Source organism: Phragmites australis, chromosome 3 (genome assembly GCF_958298935.1).
Source record: "Phragmites australis chromosome 3, lpPhrAust1.1, whole genome shotgun sequence".
Classification (NCBI taxonomy): Eukaryota; Viridiplantae; Streptophyta; class Magnoliopsida; order Poales; family Poaceae; genus Phragmites; species Phragmites australis.
This window is the reverse complement of record NC_084923.1, coordinates 16,807,026-16,827,473: the sequence shown is the minus strand read 5'-3', so window position 1 is coordinate 16,827,473 and position 20,448 is coordinate 16,807,026. Positions and strand designations below refer to the sequence as shown.

The 20,448-nt window shown below is 42.2% G+C and overlaps 1 protein-coding gene and 1 pseudogene across 2 annotated transcripts; one reads left to right on the top strand and one right to left on the bottom strand.

Annotated features, from left to right (window-relative positions):
- Window positions 1-6,478: 6,478 nt before the first annotated feature.
- LOC133910539 (pentatricopeptide repeat-containing protein At2g33680-like) lies at window positions 6,479-8,106 on the bottom strand (annotated as a pseudogene).
- A 1,752-nt stretch (window positions 8,107-9,858) lies between these two features.
- Window positions 9,859-15,541, top strand: LOC133912435 (probable galacturonosyltransferase 7). Of its 2 annotated transcripts, none has more exons than XM_062355155.1 (9): window positions 9,859-10,312; window positions 10,549-10,577; window positions 10,710-10,820; window positions 11,757-11,844; window positions 12,367-12,440; window positions 12,867-13,168; window positions 13,523-13,865; window positions 13,966-14,508; window positions 14,774-15,541. In XM_062355155.1, exons 1-9 carry the CDS (start codon window positions 10,195-10,197, stop codon window positions 15,059-15,061), a joined length of 1,896 nt encoding a protein of 631 aa, XP_062211139.1. In that variant the 5' UTR covers window positions 9,859-10,194; the 3' UTR covers window positions 15,062-15,541. The 2 variants fall into 2 exon arrangements, with proteins under 2 accessions (XP_062211139.1, XP_062211138.1); XM_062355154.1 differs by having other exon boundaries at window positions 13,523-13,880.
- The last annotated feature ends 4,907 nt before the right edge of the window (window positions 15,542-20,448 follow it).

Sequence of the window (20,448 nt, the reverse complement as noted above, 5' to 3'; positions counted from 1 at the left end):
CTCTCGGGGCACCGAGGAAAGACGTGGATCCGTGGGGCAGCACTGAGCAGTTTCGTGCCCTTTTCCATGGAGAACCGTGTCCTCATCGTCATCACGCAGCGGGGAGCACGGCAACTGGGAGCCAACGGCCACCGAGCGGCCGGGGAGGAGGGAGCCGTGGCACAGGGGGCCACGGATTTGTGCAGGGCTGCAGGCAAAATGACAGCTTTCGGAATCGACGCGCACCTAGATACCTATAGTACGGCCCTCAACAATTATCAAATTCAATTTCCCCCAAAAAAAGAAAAACACTTGCACAGGAGCTGAAGTGGCGAAACCCGTTTGTATGTTGTAGTTTCGAAAAACAATGATAGGGAGAAATAACAGTTTTAGAAACTAGAGCTATACAATACTATGGTTTTAAAAAAGAAGATTTATTACATCCAAATATCTCCAAGCTTTCTAAAACTAAAGTATTTTATAAAATCATAGTATTTTTCCAAAACTTCAAAAATAATTTGCATCTAAACAATCCATAATAATATCTGACCTACACAATCAGCCGCAGGAACCGGTACAGGCTAACAGAGAAAGCGACACCAAACGAACAGAGAAAGCCTGCTCCAATCGTCGTCCCATTCTTAACTTTCTTTGGATGATCTCTCTAGCTTAGGTCCACAAACAAAATGAGCTCACATGCTTGCACCTTTATTATATTAGCAAACAAATACCCAGTCTCCCCACAAATAGCACCATACGATGTGTGTCATTATCAGCATTGTTGACAATTTGTTGTCCTGTATTACCCTGTGCCGCCCTATTAATTCTTAAACATGTGATTACTTGTGAAAAATGGGTGTAGCATTATTTCTGACGCTTTCCAAAAAGCACCAATGACCTTGGCTTTCTTCGTGCCTGCATCAATAGCAAGGAAAAAAGTGTTTGGACTATGGCAGAATGGGTTCTTTTCCTGGCAGCACAAGTGTTTGGACTATGGCAGAATATATAGAAATTCTCTTTTTTAAAAGGCGGAATATATATATAGAAATTTTGCTATAGTTTCACCTCACATCATTTCTCATGTTGCTTGAAATAAAGGGTCAGAGAATTGTCGGCCAGGATATAGAATTATAGATCTAGTCTAGCTGAGGCATTTATGGTGCTGCTGAGTGTTTAGTGAATCTAGCCTGGAGATGCTGCCGTTCTTCATCCGGAAAAATTATGAGCAGGGGAGGTGAAGGTCCATCATCACCTTCTCTGACTTCACCCAATCGTTCCACCTGGCCTCGCCTGTCTTCCGGGCACTCCAGTTAGCCCGGAAAAGCAGCAGCACAATCAGGCCTTGCAACGCTCAGAGTGGCAGAAATTTGTTGCCCGGTCAAGGTTAGTGATCGTTGTGGAGTATGATTTTTATGCATGTATGTGTATGCTTGTGTGTTTTTGGATCGTTTTAGGGGCAAAACAACATGTTTAGTATCGAATTGAGCTTGGGTAATATTAAGAAGGAGGGAAATTGGGGAACTTGAAAGACCCTATTGCAAATTCTAAAGAAAATCCATAATTCCCCAATCCGAACCCAAAATTCCCAATCCAAACTCTAAATCCCATATCAAAGTCCTAGACAAGAAGGAGAATGAATCTTACGTGTTTGTGTGCTTATGTCGTCGTCAGATTCGCCTCCTCCTATGCCGAATTCACCTTCTCCTCCTCAGGTGCGTGCGGATATTCCTCGAAAGCTCGTGTCTCCATCTTGTGTGTGTGCGCCAGGGCTCCGGTGCCAAGCACTTCTTCTCGCCGCGCGCGCCATCAACACAGGCAACACCACAATTCTAACCGACAGAGGCGCGCGCGACCTCGGTTGCATGCGCGCTCTGGCGGATAGGCTTGTAACGTCACCCTCTTCTTGTTCTCTCTCGCTGCTCTCTCTCTTTTTCGCTGGCGACGAGCGCCGTTGGTGCTCTTGGACCCGTGGCCGCCTTTCTTATCCCGACCGTGCGGATTTCTCGCAGGAGACGGAGAGGAGTGAAGCTTAGAGTTAGGTTTTTGCGGCTGGCGCAGTTTTGTTTCGGTGAGGAGCACGGCAAGCCGTCAATCGCGATGGACAACAGAGAGTTGTCGGACATAGAGCAACTTACGGGGAATAACTTTCCCGCTTAGAAAGCTAAAGTGACTGTTTTGGACCTTGACTATACACTTAGGTTTGATGCTCCCGTTGCTCCCGCCATTGACGTGGAAAATTATGATGAACTAAAGAAAATTTGTGATGTTCTTTCGGAGAAGTGGAAGTGGTTCAACCGCATGTCTCTTATGATAATGAGGAATTCGATGTGAGAAGCTATAATGGGAGCAATCCCAACCTTAGAAAAGGCTAAGACGTACTTGGCATCCGTGGAAGAGTAATTTAAAGGCACTTCTAAGGTTTATACCAGTATATTGATTCAGAAGCTCCTCAATACTAAATTCAATTATGGATCTGGCAACATAAGAGAACACATCATGATGATGACAGATATAACTGTCAAACTCAAGAGTATGTAAATGAAAATCTCTGACGATTTTCTTGTCCATTTTATTATGACATCCCTCCCTCCTGAATTTTCTCTCTTTAAGATTAACTACAATACTCAAAAGGAGAAATGAACCATGAGCGACTTGATTGCGATGTGTGACTAAGAGGAAGTGAGACTGAGGGCTGAAAAGAAAGATTTTATTAATCAAGTTAGCAGCCCTAGAAACAAAATAAAATTCTAAGGAAATTTTAACTCTAAGAAGAAACTGTATTTCGTCGCTAAGCATGATAAGACAGTTCAGAGGGCGCCCAAGGCACATGCTCCTTCTGCTCCTACCTCTTAAGAACCTAAGGATGATGGATGCCACTTCTGTCACAAAAAGGACCACTATCAAAAGGATTATGTTGGTTTCTTGAAGTGGCTCGCAAAAAAGGGTAATGATTTAATAACATTCATTGATGAATCTCTTTATGCTGATTTTTCCTTAATTCTTGGTGGATTGACTCAGGTGTCACTGTACATATTACCAACTCCTTACAAGGATTTCTTATCACGAGAACATTAGAAAACGAGGAGCGAAGTCTTAGAGTGGCCAACGGGAAGGAAGCTGGTGTTGAAACTGTTAGATCCATTCCATTAGTTCTTGATAGTGGCTTCACTCTTAGACTAAATAATGTAGTTTATATTCCTACCATGAGGAGGAATCTTATTTTAGTTTCGATGTTAGATGATGATGATTTTCATTGTAATTTTGGAGACAATAAGTGCATTCTTAAGTTTAATTCAGATGTTATTAGTCTTGGCCTCCAATAAGACAAATTTAAGTACAACGAATGAGACTTCTTTGAAAATGTGGCATTATTGTTTATGCCATATTTAGAGGAGGAGAATGGAGTGTCTTATTAAGGAAGAGATTTTCCAACCATTAGACTTCTTTGACTTTGATCACTACATAGATTGCATTAAAGGAAAATACGTTAAGCAAATAAAGAAAGGGATCACTCTGAGCACAGGATTATTAGAATTAGTTCATACGGACATCTGCGGTCCTTTTCCTGTGATATTGGTGGATGATTTTGATTCATTCATTATATTCACTAATGATTGCTCCCGTTACGGCTATATCTACCCCATTAAGGATCGATTTGAGTCTCTCGACAAATTTAAGATATTTAAGGCTGAGGTAGAAAATCAGCCCAACCTAAATATTAAAGTAGTGAGATCGGATCGCGGGGAAGAGTATTAAGGGAGACATGCCTCTTACGGGCAAATCCCTGGTCCCTTTGCCAGATTACTTCAGGAAAATGGCATAGTAGCACAATATTCTACACCTGGCGAACCTTAGAAGAATGGGGTAGCCGAGAGACGCAACCACACGCTTATGGACAAGGTGTGAAGTATGCTCAGCTATTCTAGTTTACCAATTGGATTATGGATGGAGGCACTTAAGACAACCATGCACATTCTTAATCAGGTTCCCAGTAAATCGGTTTCAAAAACACCTTACAAATTATGGACTGTGAGAAAACCCTCTTTGAAGTATTTACAAGTGTGGTGCTGTGCAGCTATAGCTAAATTTTTTAATCCACATATTGAGGAGTTAGATCCTAAGACAATTAATTTTCACTTTAGACCATTAGTTTTTACTGTTTTTCTTGAGAATGGGGATCTGGAGCCTAGTGAAGTTGATCTCGAGGAGAAGGGGGTTTGCGTTCCTACACTGCTAATCCAAGAGTCCTATATCCCTGTGCTCCAGGTGGTTGCACCTTCAATAGAACTAATGTCAGTGAAACCCTTTTTGAGGTCCCTAAAATTCCTAACAATACACCTAACGATGAGCCTCAATAATCTCCTGTAGTACCTAGTTCTGGTCCTGCGTTGCCTAATGGACCGATTAGGAGATCATAGCGTGATAGGAGATCTGCCATCTCAAATGATCACGTTGTCTATATGAATGAAGATGTTAATGATATAGGGTAGACAGAAGATTCCAACTCGTATAAATAGGCCATGATGAGTGAGCATTAACTTGAGTGGCTTAATGCCATGAATGACGAATTAAAGTCTATGAGCAATAATGATGTGTATGACCTAGTAGAAATTCCTGACGAAGCCAAAACAGTAGACTGTAAATGGATCTACAAAATCAAGCGTGACTCTAAGGGGAACATTGAAAGGTTCAAAGCGAGGCTCATAGCTAAGGACTTCTCGCAAAGAGAAGGGATCGACTATAACAAAACTTTATCTCCTGTATCAAGTAAATATTTTTTTAAGAATAATTATTTGACTTGTAGCGCATTATGATTTAGAGCTACATCAAATGGACGTAAAGATGGTATTCCTTAGTAGTGACTTGGAAAAAAATGTTTACATGGCTCAACCGAAAAGTTTTATCTTGGAAGGTAAGGAACATTTGGGATGTCACCTTACGAAATCAATTTATGGTCTAAAGCAAGTGTCTAGGCAGTGGTATCTCAAGTTTGATAAAGTCATTAGAAATTTTGGCTTTAAAGAGAATGAAGTTGATAACTGCATTTATATAAAGTTTAAAGCGGGAAAATTCACCATCTTAGTTTTTTTATGTGGATGATATCTTATTCGCTAGTAGCGATAAGGATATGCTGTTTGAGACCAAGAGATTTCTTTCCTCTAATTTCGATATGAAGGATCTCGGCGAAGCCTCTTATGTTCTTAGCATTGAAATTCATCGAGATCAGTCTACATGAGTATTAGATTTGTATCAAAAGACATATATTGACAGATGGCTGAAGAAATATAATATGCATAAGTACTCTGCCACGTCTACTCCTATTGTTAAGGATGATAAGTTTGAGACATTTCAATGCCCGAGGAACCAGTATGAAGCTGATCAGATGAAGTCGGTTCCTTATGCTTCATATGTTGGAAGTATTATGTATGCTCAAGTATGTACGTGCACTGACTTGGATTTTGTGACCGGGATGCTTGGCACATATTAGTCAAATCCAGGATCGGACTACTGGAAAGTTGTTAAGAAAGTCCTTCACTATTTGTAAGACACCAATAACTACATGCTCAAATTTAGAAAATCCGATAACCTCGAAGTTGTTAGTTATTCAGATGCAGACTTTGTGGGGTGTGTGGATACTAAGAAATTCACGTCAGATTGTATCTTCACCCTTACTTGAGGAGCTATCTCATGAAAAAGCTCCAAACAGACACTTATGATATCATCAACGATGTAAGTTGAGATTACGAAAATATTTTTTAAGAAAAATTTACACATATGATTTATATATTTTCAATCTAAATATTTTAAAAGTTATTAATAATTAAAGTTTTAAAAAATTGATTAGATATTATTCAGCGTCAAGTATTTATGAGTAGAGCGATATCTCAATTGAAATGACTACACCGACGGTGCGTAGGCGACCTGATCTTCTGCATGTGCACCATCTATGGGTTTGGTCTTGTGAAGTGTGTACGTCTTAAGTTCGGAATCGATTGAGCTAAATCAGCGAAAGACCTAATGAACTCATGTTGTTTTGAGCTAAGAAAAGACTATACTCCAGGTTCTAACTAACGGGTCAATTAGTTGATGGTTAAACTGACCAGGCTTTAAAATGTCGGGCATATGCCTAACATGAAAAGGGAAAATACAAAATCGATCATATCACATTTTTGTCCATCCAACCAAATATTGTGTAGTTGAGCGTTGCTAATTTTGTGTAGACTCAAACGGAAATCTTAATATATGATATTTTAAAACAGAAATCATATCACAACATACTTTTGTGCGTTGAACTGGAACTTTTGATGGATCTTAGTATATGATATGTTTTTGTATGTGGGTTATATATATACTAGTTGAATGTCCACGCGTTGCAATAGAAGTTAAAAATTTACACATGATAACATTGTTGACACATCTAAAACCAGCCACCAACTCCAAGTAAAAAGATTTCGGTTGAAAAGTACTGCTAATCAAAACTTATAGTTATAAGTTATCATCATGTTGTGGCGCTTGTCCTTAAAAAAGGCACTAGTGTTAGCACATCACTTGACACCTTGGTTAAGCAACCATCAGATATAGAAATGAAAGGATTTCTATTTCCAATTACAGGTAACATGTATATAGTTAAGGAGTTTAAACCAAAACAACAGCTGCATGTTATATGATCAGGTGCAGTGCCCTCTAGCTTTATCTCTTCGAACAGGTCAAGTGCACCATTGCCACACCCATTTTGTGAAAATCCAGAAATAATCGAGTTCCATGCAATAATATCCCTATCAGGCATACTTCTGAAGACTGCCATGCCATCTTCAAGGTTCCCACACTTTGAATACATTGTAGACTGACTGACTGAGCACTTCCAATAGAAACACCCAAGCCAAACCCACACTTCAAGATTTGGGTATGCAATTGCTTCCCTGTCTCCAATGCTGCAAGGCACGCACATGCTCTAAGAACGCTAATTATAGTCAAATTACTGGGCATGATGCCCTCTTTATCCAATCTGGCATACAACAACAAGGTTTCCTCATGCTCCCCATTCTGCACATGCCAAGCGATCATTGCTGTCCAAAGGACAACATCGTCAACATCGTACAACTGATGAAACCCATCTTTGGCATCACCAATACAACCGCACTTGGCATACATGTCAATCAGTGCACTCTTGACATACACCTACATCTCAAACCCAAGCTTCACCATCAAACCATGTGCCTTCTTCCTAACCGCTAACGATCCCATGTCACTGCATGCGTTCAGTACCCCAACAAAGGTGAATTCCATTGGTGAGAATCTTGCAGCATACATGTATAAGAATATCCGAGTTGCGCTATCCGCTTCCCCATTCTAAGGGTACAAAGTGATCATCGCTGACCACATGATGGAGTCCCTCTCCTTTGATGACTCAAACACCTGTAGAGCTTCATCCATATACTCAGCGTTTGCACACATAGTGACAATCGAATTCTCCACAGACACAAATCCCACCAACCCATCCTTCACAACCAGCCCATGCATCTAAAGCCTCATAAGAAACCCGATGGCACACTAACTGTGCTAAGAACTACAATGGTGACAAACTCATTTTTCTCCAACGGACACTCCTGAAGCATCAGCTGAAAGAGCTCAAACGCCTCCTTGGAGCACTTCCCCGTAGCATAACCGGACACCATAGCGGTCCATGACACTACATTTTGATGCAACATTTCATCAAACTCCATGTGAGCATCAGAATTTGCAGTACATGTTGAGCAAGGTGGTGGAGACGAAAACATTGGTAGAGCTAGTGGAGGAGGGTAGCTTGCAAGCGAGAGTGTGGGACGCGACACATGTACATGACAGCTAGCGTTGGCACGCAGCGCAACACCTTGAGCTGGAGCTCGGGGATGCTGGACCAGAACACGTTGTAGAGCCAACAACAGAGGCAATCGTTCCCGGCGCCTGATCCGCTACCTCGAGGTGTCCAGTCACGGCTTGGGCGACGTCGGCGTTGTGCAGGAGCAGGGCCGCGGGGTTGTTAGCCGTGACGACAGAGCCCAGGAGCACCCTGTTGAGGATGGCAGTGAGGGAGTCCATGGGCACCTTTGCGCTGTGAATGGGCTGCGACGACTTGTCAGTTGGCATCGTCGGAGATGGCAGGGGTTGTGCGATGCAGGGAAGAGGAATGGATCCTTCGGCCACCCAACATCCAGAAGAATGGATCCTTCGGCCACTCTCTGCGTGTACCTCCACCTCCTGCCGCCTCCCCCTCTAACCCTCCCCATCCCATTGCCATGGGCCGTGCCATCGTCGACGAGCTCCAACCCCGACGCATCCACGACAGAACAATCCTCCTCACTCCAGACCCCGCGGCGTGTGTGACCACGACGAGGCAACGTAGGAGGCGGAGCTAGGGAAGAGGAGGAAGAGTAGAGGCAGGTCGACTGTGACGAGTTTGGTTACGATGATCGCAACATGGAGCTGCTCTTCTCCAGGATCGGCCACCATCGAGATCCAGCTGCCCTCCTCATCTCTCCATGGAGGCATCCCGGCGGCGCATCTTTGTGGAGGGAGCCCGACGGGATCCAACAACGGCTCAGGTGAGGGCAGCAACATCCATGGCGACTCAGAACAAAGGCGCCCCCTCGTCTTAGCGCGATGTGGCATCCATGGCGGCAGGATCCAGAGCTTGAGGTGTCAGCCGATTGGCCGCGAGCAGCGTGGGGCGGCGCGCCGCCGACAACACAGTTCGGCTGTCCACATCGGCGGGGCACCGATGCCAAGATTCAGATTTCGATGCATTTGGGAGGTTGTGAAGTCCGGTTTGCGGGGGCAGGAGACGCGCTACGTAGGGCCCACCTATCAGTGCACAACAGTCGAAAGGAACAACGAGCGGAGCGGGAGCAAAGGGAGATGCGGTCATTCGGACCGCTCATGCCTTGAATATTTGGACGAACGGAGGAGGGCGGGCGGATGGTCTGCCCTTTTTGAGGAACGACCACTACATATTTTTTAAGTAGTAGATATATAAATATGAATACTCGTAATTTTAGCATAAAAATATGTTTTCTTCCCTTTGATGACGCACATGTACTTAAAAAGCATTTATATATAATTTCTACAAACGGGAAATATACTTCTCAAATAGAAAATTACAAAATACACATGCGGTAATACCAAGGCAATGAACAAGACACGAGCATGAAGCAACTAGCGCGCAAGAAAGGTTTGGGGCTCCTGAGATGAAGGAGCCCACATCCTCCATCAAGATGAGCGTGCGCAACAGATCTGTGGTTCTCACCACTGCTGATTTTATAATTTTTGAATCGAGTGCTGGAGTTAGGGACTGTTTGATATATCTCCTAAGCTAACTTTTAGAGTGGAATCAGTGATAAATATATCAAATGATAGTTTGCAGTTTTCAGTTTCAAGAGTGATTATTTAAAATGAGCTAAAAAATGCTAGTAGCTGAAAAAATAGTTTTTTCTGATTCACTTTATTTATAGAATTTATCCTAAAGAATAACACAAAATTACTTTATAAAAAACCACTTTCTAAAAATTTAGATCAGTAGAGATCTCGTGTCCTTAAATAACCAGAAAAGCAAATATAAATGATCTCAGGACGATTAAAAAACACAAAAGAAATTTTATTCCTTCACACTAGCCCCCACCTCCCCTGGCACGGAATCATATCCTCTAACTTTGTCAGTACCATGACATTAATTTTTTTAGACGATAGATCTCGAACGGACGTAACAGATTAACGGCTACACTACCTCTATAAATAGTGAAATTGATACAATATTTTGCTACAGTAAAGTATTACGGACAACGCACTCCTACAGAATACTATTCATCCATACTCGTATTACTATGTATTTCGCGACTTTGCTTCATGCGCGTCCCCACGGCACACATGCGCACAACACACTCCCCTGCATCACCTTCCCTTCCAATCTTCCCTTCTCTCTTCCCTACGCTCTCCCCTTCTTCTCGCGCACACTAACCAATCCGAGCACCCGACGCCGCGGCCCCCGATCGAATCCACCGGAGCCGCAAGCCCGGGGCCCGCGCCATTGCCCGAATCGGGAGGCATTCGTTCGCCCGCGCTGCGCCCCCCGCGTCGTGGCGGTGGAGTGGAGGTGGTGACATGTATGATCGGTAGAGGGGGAGGAGGAAGCGGTGGGGATTAGAGCCGCGTTAGTGGTACTGGAGGGAGGAAGGGGAGGCGATGAAGGCGACGGCGCCGCCGGCGAAGCGGCGGAGGGGCCCGCGGCTTGCGGTGCTGGCGCTCGTCTTCTGCTCGCTGCTCGTGCCGATCGCCTTCCTCTTCAACCACTTCCCAGCCGGTGAGTTCGACACGCCATCGCTTGGCCTCGTCGCTCCCTGCGCCGCAAGACCCCCGGATTTGGGGAATGCGGGCGGCGGCACGGATCGGATCGGCGCTGGTCCCGGCGGATCTGTTCCGGGGAGCGTTGTTCCGTTTGTTGTCGTTTAGCGCGGCGTATTGGCGATTCCGTTCTTGCATTTGGGTACTTTTTTTGGGGTTGGTTTTCTGATTGGTTCGATCGTCTTTCTGATGCAGTGTATGTGACGGATGAGCGCCCCCAGCAGGTAACTAATTTAATTTCTTCAAGAAAATATATAGATTTTTCATCTGTTTTGACGGATGTTTTTAATGAATATATGTTGATGGATGCCTTTAATTCTGACTTGTGCTACCATGTTGGTTTGTGTTGGATGTAGGAGATTGACTTGCCTTCATTCGATCGCTTGGGGGTGGAAAGTGGCGGCGGTGTAAATGAAGTGAAGCGGGAGGGTGCTGGTGTTAGTACTGGTGTCAATGCAGAGGCACAGGTCAGTGCCTTTTGTAATCTTTCGTTGTGCCATGACAGCGATTAAATTGTATAACCACACATAACTTGGTGGATGTTGACATCATCATGCAACGTAAGACTGTATTTGTTCCACGGCTTTAGTGTCTGGTTTTAGCTATTGTTCGTATTTGCTTCCTTTTAATGTCAACACTAATCATATTAGAGGTGCCCACTAACACGACTGGAACTTAAACCTAAGATATTTTTTCAGATGATAATGTCAGATATGATATATAACTCCTGCAGTGTGCCAAATATCATTTTTTTTAACTTTGTTTCTGCATTTTCACTTATACTGGCTATGGGAAAACGTCATTAATAAACTTATCATTAGTTGCAAAATTAACAAATGATAATATAGGTTGGACACACATTCTCTTCCCTCATATTACTTGAAGCTCTGCATACAAAACTAGTTGCACGTAGAGGGAATCACTTATATAAGAATATAGGGTAGGATCCCTTCTGGCTGTATTTATATCCAATTCATCATATCGTTCAGAAGGTGTGCTAGCAAAACAAATGTTCATAACTCTCAGACAAACTTGGGGGGGGGGGGGGATCAGCAAAACTTTGAGGGTCATCTTCAAGGGAGTATGAAGCACACAGCAATAGTGGTGCTTGTTCTCTCCTGTTTCTGTGCTACTTCTCTTGGACCAAGTTGGACAATTGAAAGTGTATACAAAAACAATTTGAGCTACCAAATCCAACAGCTACAAACCACCCCACAGATATATAATTCAATCCCTCCTCTGCCCTAGTCTCTTTTTCATGATTATGAACTATGCTAGCTTGGAAAAATGTTTGTAGAATTAGTAAATACATGGTTTTGTTTTTATCAATGATCACTACATTCAATAGCATTCCCATATGTATATTAAAGTAATTAATCCTTTCTTCTCTACCCTCTTTTCAGGATGCACTCGAGAAGATTTCCAGGAGCGGTAAAGACTCCCAACACAAAAGTGATAGTGAACCTTCCAGAGTTAGCACTAAACCAAAAGGTATAGGTTATTATAGCAGAAACATCATCAAATCAAGTTTAATTGAAGCTATGCAAATGCAACAGTCAGTAAATACAGAAAATGTGCACAAAAAGAACTTTAGTATATACAAATAAAAAAATATGTAGAAAATATTCAAAACTTTGTAGGAAAACAGTTATTAGGGCTGTGCGAGACACTTTATAGGATCGATAATGGAATCTAGTTGGTCTTTAATTCGACTTAGTTTCAATATCTCACTATCTGCTCTGTACTTATTGCAATATTTACACTTATGTACGCAACAGTATTATCCATTGTTCCATAAACAAGTTAAATAAGCCATTCTATATTTTGAACGAATGTCTGTGTCTTTACTTGGATATGATGGTCATTAGCCATAAGTGGTGGTCTTTTGTTAAGGTAAAGCTATGTTTGATTTGTGTTCCATCCATTCTATACGTCTGTTTGCGTCTTAGATGTACTCGTGCTTTACTTGACTCGGCGTGTGCATACTGATGTGATGATTGGCTCTATATGCAGTTCTCCCCACTCCAAAAATTGAACAACCAAATCCAGAAGTGAAGCCAGTATCAGTTCCAGTTCAACCCACAAAAGTATGGATGACTCTCAGCTACTTGACTTTTTAAGCAAATACGGGTTCTTTCTTACTTGACATCCTAGAATCCGTGCCATCTAAAGTTTAACGACTTATATATTTGAAACTGTATCATTAAATTTGTTGTTAGAAATATCCATAGTATTATAGTTTTATTGTTATATCTTAATATAAAGTTATAAAAAGTAACAGTCAAAGTCACATCTTGAAAACCGTGAAAAGTAAAAAACATCAAGTAAAAAAGTACAGAGGTAGTAAATTATTACAAACTGTGATTTATTTTGGAAGCTTAACTTTACTTTATCATCAATCTGTACACTTGCTCCCTCTAACCTTAGTCCAGGCTGTAATTTGGCTGTTTTTTTATGAGAAGTGTATTGATAGTTTGATACATTACCTTTGGTTAAACATATATTGCTTCCAGGGTGTTAATGACAATAGCAAGACGAGGCGACCCAGATTTCAAAATGCTGATGACGTGGAAAAGGCTAAGGCTTGTCAACTTGAATTTGGGAGTTACTGTCTCTGGTCGATAGAACACAAAGAGGTTATGAAAGATACTATCGTCAAAAGACTGAAAGATCAGCTATTTGTTGCCCGATCTTACTACCCAAGCATTGCCAAACTTAAAGGAAAGGAGGCACTGACTCGTGAGTTGAAGCAAAATATTCAAGAACATGAGAGGGTTCTCAGTGAATCCATTGTTGATGCTGATCTACCATCCTTGTGAGTATTTATCATGCATGGTTGTCGTTTTCACGTCTTCTGCGTTTCATGGTTGACCTTATAAACTATGATGACTCGCCCATGTACACATCGCATAGACTCTCTTGCAAATAAAATTTGGCTGAAAATCCTACTTTTGATTAATTGCATTCCAGCGCTCTTCTAGTCTTCTTTCAAGATGTGTTTTTAAGCTTTCTATGTTTTGTGAATGTAAATATTGAATCAACACAGTTAAACAAAGGAAAATAATCTTGACCCAAAAATAATTTACCAATTACATTGCTGTGTTGATTTTGACATATGAATAATACTTTGATTTTAACATATGAAATAATACTTGACATGTGCTTTCAGTATAAAAAAGAAGGTAGAGAAGATGGACCAATCAATTGCAAGTGCGAAATCATGCACTGTGGATTGTAACAATGTCGACAGAAAGCTTCTCCAGATTCTTCATATGACAGAGGATGAAGCTCATTTTCATATGAAGCAGAGTGCATACCTATACAACCTTGGTGTTCACACCATGCCCAAAAGTCATCATTGTCTAAATATGAGGTTGACAGTAGAATATTTTAAATCCACTCCATTGGATTCAGATGACTCTCTTGTGCATAAGTTTAACATTCCAGACCATAGGCACTATGTTATATTATCTAAAAATGTTCTTGCAGCTTCTGTTGTCATCAACTCAACCGTAAGTAGTTCTGAGGTATGGAGACAGTGTTTTACACTTTTGAGCTGTGAGCACACCTTCTCTGCTCAGCATTGCTGATGTTCCTTTTGGTCTTTTGCAGGATTCCGAGAATGTGGTCTTTCATATACTAACTGATGCTCAAAATTTCTATGCCATGAAGCACTGGTTTGCAAGAAACTCCTACAGGGAATCAACTGTTGATGTCATAAACTATGAACAAATTATTTTGGAGAGTTACCCTGAGCTTGGCACCCAGCAGTTATATTTGCCCGAGGAATTTCGTGTTTTCATCAGTAGCTTTGAGCGACCTACTGAAAAGACTAGAATGGAGTATTTATCAGTATTCAGTCACTCACATTTCTTTATTCCGGAAATATTCAAAGATTTAAAAAAGGTAATTGTGTTGGATGATGATGTGGTTGTTCAACATGATCTCTCTTTCTTGTGGAATCTTGATATGGGAGATAAGGTCAATGGTGCTGTCAAATTTTGTGGTCTGAGACTTGGCCAGTTGAGGAATCTTCTGGGTAGAGCAATGTATGATCCACAGTCATGTGCATGGATGTCTGGGGTAAATGTGGTTGATTTGGAGAAATGGAGAGAACATAATGTTACAGAGAGTTACCTGCAACTACTGAGGAAGGTTGGTTTCTTTCTCATCCCACCCTTGTTTAAATTCTAAAGCATGGCTACTAGTAGGACTGCTTCTCTTTTATTTTATTCCAGAAGTTCTAGCTAGCAAGTTTGCTGACTACCACAAAGTCATGAACTATTTGTGATACTCGAGTGCTTTTTATTTATTTATTTTTAAATTTTGGCATTGCCTTTTGGAATATATATATATTTGTTCTATAAAAATTGCATGAACGGATCAACTTATTATTATTTTTACTTCTATATTGTTTTAGTTCGGGAACAGTGACGATGAGGCCTCACTACGAGCTGCAGCTTTGCCTATAAGCTTGCTTTCCTTCCAGCATCTTGTATATCCTCTTGATGAGAGGTTGACGTTATCTGGGCTTGGATATGACTATGGTATTGAAGTAGAAATTGCCCAGAGTTCTGCTGCATCATTGCACTACAATGGTAATATGAAACCGTGGCTTGAATTGGGTATACCGGACTATAGGAAGTACTGGAAGAGGTTTCTTACCCGAGATGAGCGATTCATGGATGAGTGCAATGTAAGTCCATAATGCACTTGAACCTGGGAGCCGGAGCATTTTGACAGTAGATTGTTAGTCTACTGCTTCTGTACTATATACCAAGGGGAGAAGCACTTCCATCGAGAAAAAACCTGGGAATCAGTCAGTAGCCATCAATTTTGACAGCGTAGATCCAGCACCATCAGTTCATTGAATTAGTGAGCTCGATGGATATTTTTTTCCTGCAGCTAGAGAAATTAGTCTTAAGTTTGGAGGATAATGCAGTAGACAACGATGATATGTGGTGGTTAGGCTTCAGGTAAGAGGGAGCATCACACTCACCATCTAGGTTACGAGACAGGATGATTAGTGGTGGATTGCAGCACCGTAATTGAAATTGGTGCCGTCCGCCTCATTGATGCAGGTTAATTCTTTTTATTGTTAATTTTTTTTTTTATACCTCTTGCCTGTCCTTCTGTCAATAAGGGCATACACAGGTGAAATTCAATTTTTTTGTTCTTAGTTGTTGCATATTGATTGTTCTACCGTTATTATGTTGATGGAAAGTATATTATGATGTCAGAAACTCTTCAGTTACAAAACGAGATTGACAGCTGTTCTATTTCCACGTCTGCGTATTCTCAACCATATTTCTCATTCTCCAGCAATTTGTATTCCGTTTTCATATTTTGGAATGTGTTGTGTTCATGACTCGGTGTAACTGCCCCCATCTATGATTGATTCTCTTTCATGAGCTCGGGTGTAGTCTAGAAAGCTAGAGTTAGCTTATGCTAAACATCGGTGATGGCGCACTATGTGGCGGGACCTGGGGACTTGCTATTGGAGCTTAAGAGTGCACCGGGGTCAAAGCAATACCATAATTCAACAGTTAAAAGTACTCTAGTTCACTTGGTGGGAGGGAATTCTCGGCATTGTATCTGATCCGTTCAACCATGCTGCGTTATAATCGTGTAAGACGAGTCAGCAAGCCAAGGTAGCAATTAGCATTGTTGGAAACTTGCCTAATTGAACAAGGTGGTAGGACTTCGAAACCCTATAATGATCTGAAAGCTAGGTGAAAATCTATAAATGGGAAACTGTGCATTGATATTAATGTTATATGTCTCATCAGTTAATATGATGTTTTATTTATAGGTTGTACTTAACCACTCTTTACTACAATTTACCATATTATCTCTCTAACTGTCGTATTCTCGGTATATTCAACGGTAACTCGATACTATCCTAAGTACAACCGGCTTATTTACAATCCTGCTCTTAGTTGTCTTCGATCATTAACAACGGTCCTCCCTTCAACTTGACTCCCAAAGGTCCACGCTCATCGGCACCTTCGGTAGCTCCTCGGCCGTCCTCCTCGCTGCGCCAAGCTAAGGTCCTCAGCTGGCCTCCGAAGGCATGATGAAGGCTTCGCCTGCGATGACACCTTCGGCGTCCCTTAGACCGATTTCCTCGCGACGTCGAGCGAAGGCCTTCGGTGCGCCTCCAAAGGCCCGCCATTGGCTTTGCCAACATTCGTTTATGCAAATCGATTCTCCAGTGCCAAGCATCAAAGAGTAATCCCGGTTTGTCAAAGGATTCCTGTAACATTATATCTACGACAACTATAAACTTTGTTAGTAAATAACGGATGTAGAAGTCTTTGACCCAACAAACAAAGATGGCTTGTGAGACCATTCCCCACAAGCATGAAACCTGAAGAAATTGCATGATAGGTCAAACTGGTGTGGTGGTCCAAGTAATCCTATCAAACTGGAAAGTGGAAAATCTTGTCAACTAACTTGTTATATAAATGACTTGAACAGACCAGTGTTGCCTTGCTGACATAGGATCCTCGCGAGACTATATGCTGATGTGGCATTGACGAGCTGTCCCCATCTTGTTCCTTTCCTGGTCTTGTTATCTATGTTGTGAGAAGGATCAACACCGACACAAACCATTAGATAATTGCCGACGGTTGCCTACGTCTATTCACGGGGAGTTGACTGTCCGGAAGGGATGCCTTCCGAACAAACATGCCCCTCTAACTTGTATATATATGTACAAACATTCAATGAAATGGATCAATCTCTCGTAGTTCTTTGTTCTCTCGATCTCCCTGTTTCACTTTACACAAACACTTTATCAACGCATGCTCGATAGAGAAGAAGGAAGCATCCTCGACAACATCACACCGTAAGCACAATGGGAGATTCACCACACACGTACCCGATGACCTTGGAGACAACACTACTCTTCATCCTCCTTCTACATCGCCAGCCTCCATCTCTGATCCGCGGTCATCGTCCTCACCGATCCCATCCACGACGTCGTCATCACCGTACATGTTCTGCGCGTCATCTTCGACATGATGGAAACAAGTATGAGTTGACCCACATCTTCCGTGCCGCCCTACGTGCGGCTTATCATCGGTCCCCACCAACTTCATCGCTCCTCACTGATGATCGTGGGTCTCACACTATCGTGGAGTCTGCCTCCTTAGAAGCGAGGGAGTCCACACACCCGTCATGGTGCTGCCAGGTCCACAGATCCTTGTACTGTCCTGTACATGGACCGGCAGCTCAGCTCACACTAGCTGTGGAGAACGTCACGCCGGCCATGGAGCATGTCACACTAACCATAGGAATGCCGCACCGGCCGATGCACCTTCGGTGCCCATACCTGCCGGTTCCACTCCGGATCCTCTACCAACGGAGATCATCATCACCGTCCCTGCCCCCTCCATAGATCCACCGGCTCCACCTCCCTATCGCTGGCTTCATTGAACAGTAGACGTAGTCGCCAACCGATGACCACAACCACCAACCGATGACTGGGCCTCCACCGCTCATGGAACCCCACCGGCCTCGACCTCACCAACAACATTCTTCTAGAGATTCGCTGCACTGAGGTTGAGGCAGCATGGAATGCCCTCCATGTAAAGCACGTCATCGACGATGGTGGTCGGCCCTAGGCCGACATCGCCTATTGGAGGCACTCCGGTGGATGTCGACCCAGGTGGGGTGATCCACCAGAGAGTGAGGGGAGGGGTGAATCGGAGTCCATGGATCCATCAGCTTCCTCGGCTTCAACGACTATGGCGCAACTACTATGACGCTTAGGTGTGGAAGATAACTGGAGCATGATGGAGGTAGTACACGGCGCAAAGGGGCGGCACAAATGGCGCACAGGAGCGGCGACACATGGCCCACGGTGGCGGTTTCGGCGATTTTGGTGGATATGACACAAAGGGGCAATTACGGCAAAGGGCGCATGAGAGGAGGCTTAGGGGAGGGTGCGGGCGGGTGATAACCCCAATCGATCCTCACGTGTCGGCTTTCATACGGCCAACCGGTTGGGCCACCCTACACTGGTCGCACGACGCCAAGACAGGCCGCACCAAGCGCACTTACCTCTACGGGCAGCGCTAGCCAGGCGGCTGCGCTGGGCCACCAGACTGACAACACCATGGACCATAGCAGATGTTCCAACGAGCCATCAGGCCGATGACACAACAGGCGCGCCAATGGGTGGGACTAGATCACCATAGGCTACAACATGCCAAAATGGCTTGATTACATAATATGATGTGCAATTTTACATAAAAGTTGTCATATTTTTATGAATTTAAGCACCAATAGTTATAAAATAAAGAACCTCTATTTTTTATATGATTTAAGTCCTCAGACTATGTGAAATTTATGTTATGTTCTATTTACATCATGTAAAAATGCTTTCCGAACCCTCAAGTTCCATGAAATAGCATAGTGATGTATATTTTTTGCAATTCCAAATGTGTTATCTCAGTAATACTTCATATATCAATATAATTGTAGTTTGATATACATGTTCTTTTGTGCATCTATTTCTTTATTTATTTATTTTGCAATTTCTTATGTTTTTTAGCAATAGCTTAAACAATGTAGTTATTTATGCAAATTTTTTGGTGACTAACTTTTCATAAATTATTGGCAAAACACAAGGTAGTAGAGTATATAACATTGGCTGTGACTTTAGCGTTGTCCACTTTAATTGGATGGAGTCCATGTTATAGCGGCGATTTTATCGCCTACTACTGCAAGGTCTACACCTTTTGGTGATTACCTTCAACGTGTTTTCTAGTATTTTTCATGTATAGAGTCTGTATTTGGTAGTGACCACATGCCACGTACTTTCTTAGAAGTGGAGTCCAATACTTTAGCAGCATATTTTTCCTATCATGAATGTCTACACCGTTACTAATTCAATACTCATATTGATTTTAATTTTTTATTATTACAACACTTTCATGATACTTAATTTACTCTCATAGTAAATTAATTATATTCATGGTGTTTCATGTAAGATATGGCTCATATAGCCAACATAGGTTTACAAGAACTCTCATTAGATGGGAACAATTATCTCACTTGGGCAATGGATGTCAATATTTCTATGACACCTAGAGGTATTTTTTTTCAGCAATTGAAGAACCTCTACCTGATGCGCCAAGATGCATGCTACAACCAAATATGAAGCCTTATATTATTTATGGCACCACCTTCATCTGAATCTCAAAAACGAGTATCTCATGGAAGGAGATCCAAAGGCTCTTTGGGGTATCCCTTAAAGAGCGTTATGATCAGTAAAAAGCTATGATTTAGTCAGAAGCACTTTACGAATGGTCTCTCATTCGCTTTTAGGATTTCAAATCTCCAGCAGACTATAATTCAGCTGTTCATAAGATCTATTCCAAGCCGCACTTATGAGATCAACCTGTCTCGAACATGTATATGATTGAGAAGACTTTGTCTACTTTCTTTCCAACAAAAAGGATATTGCAATAGCAATACCATACCCAAAATGTATAATACGTATTTTGAATTGATCTATACACTACTTCAGACAAAAAAAGCATGATGAACTTCTAATGGAAAGCCATTATCAACCTCTATTGGGTGCAGCTCCACTGCCTGAAGTACATTCCAACATTCAGAACAAGAATAAATTTGGTGGCCACAAAAAGCACCAAAAGAAGTTCAAAGGAAAGTGGAAGAGAAATGAGAATAAGAAGCAATTCCATGGATTCAACAAGGTTAAAGACAAATTCAAGAAACAAAACCACAAGCAAAATTCTCAATTTTGTCAAAGGTGTGGTTGTATGAATCATCATACAAAGAAATACCAAATCCCAAAATATTCGGTTGATTTATACCTAAAATCTATTGGCAAAGGAAAACAAGTTCAAGAGGACAAATTTGAAGCTCACTTCAACATACAACCTGACGTCAATATGGAAGCTAGTTGTTCTAAAGATGTTCCTCAAGAGCACCAAGAAAACATGATCCAACAGAACTAGGATGACTCTGTGAGAGCCGTCCAAATCACATTTAGCTTAATCAAACGGGTTGACTGGCTATAAAGATGAGAGCTAGCATACACCTGACAACTGACGTGCCATG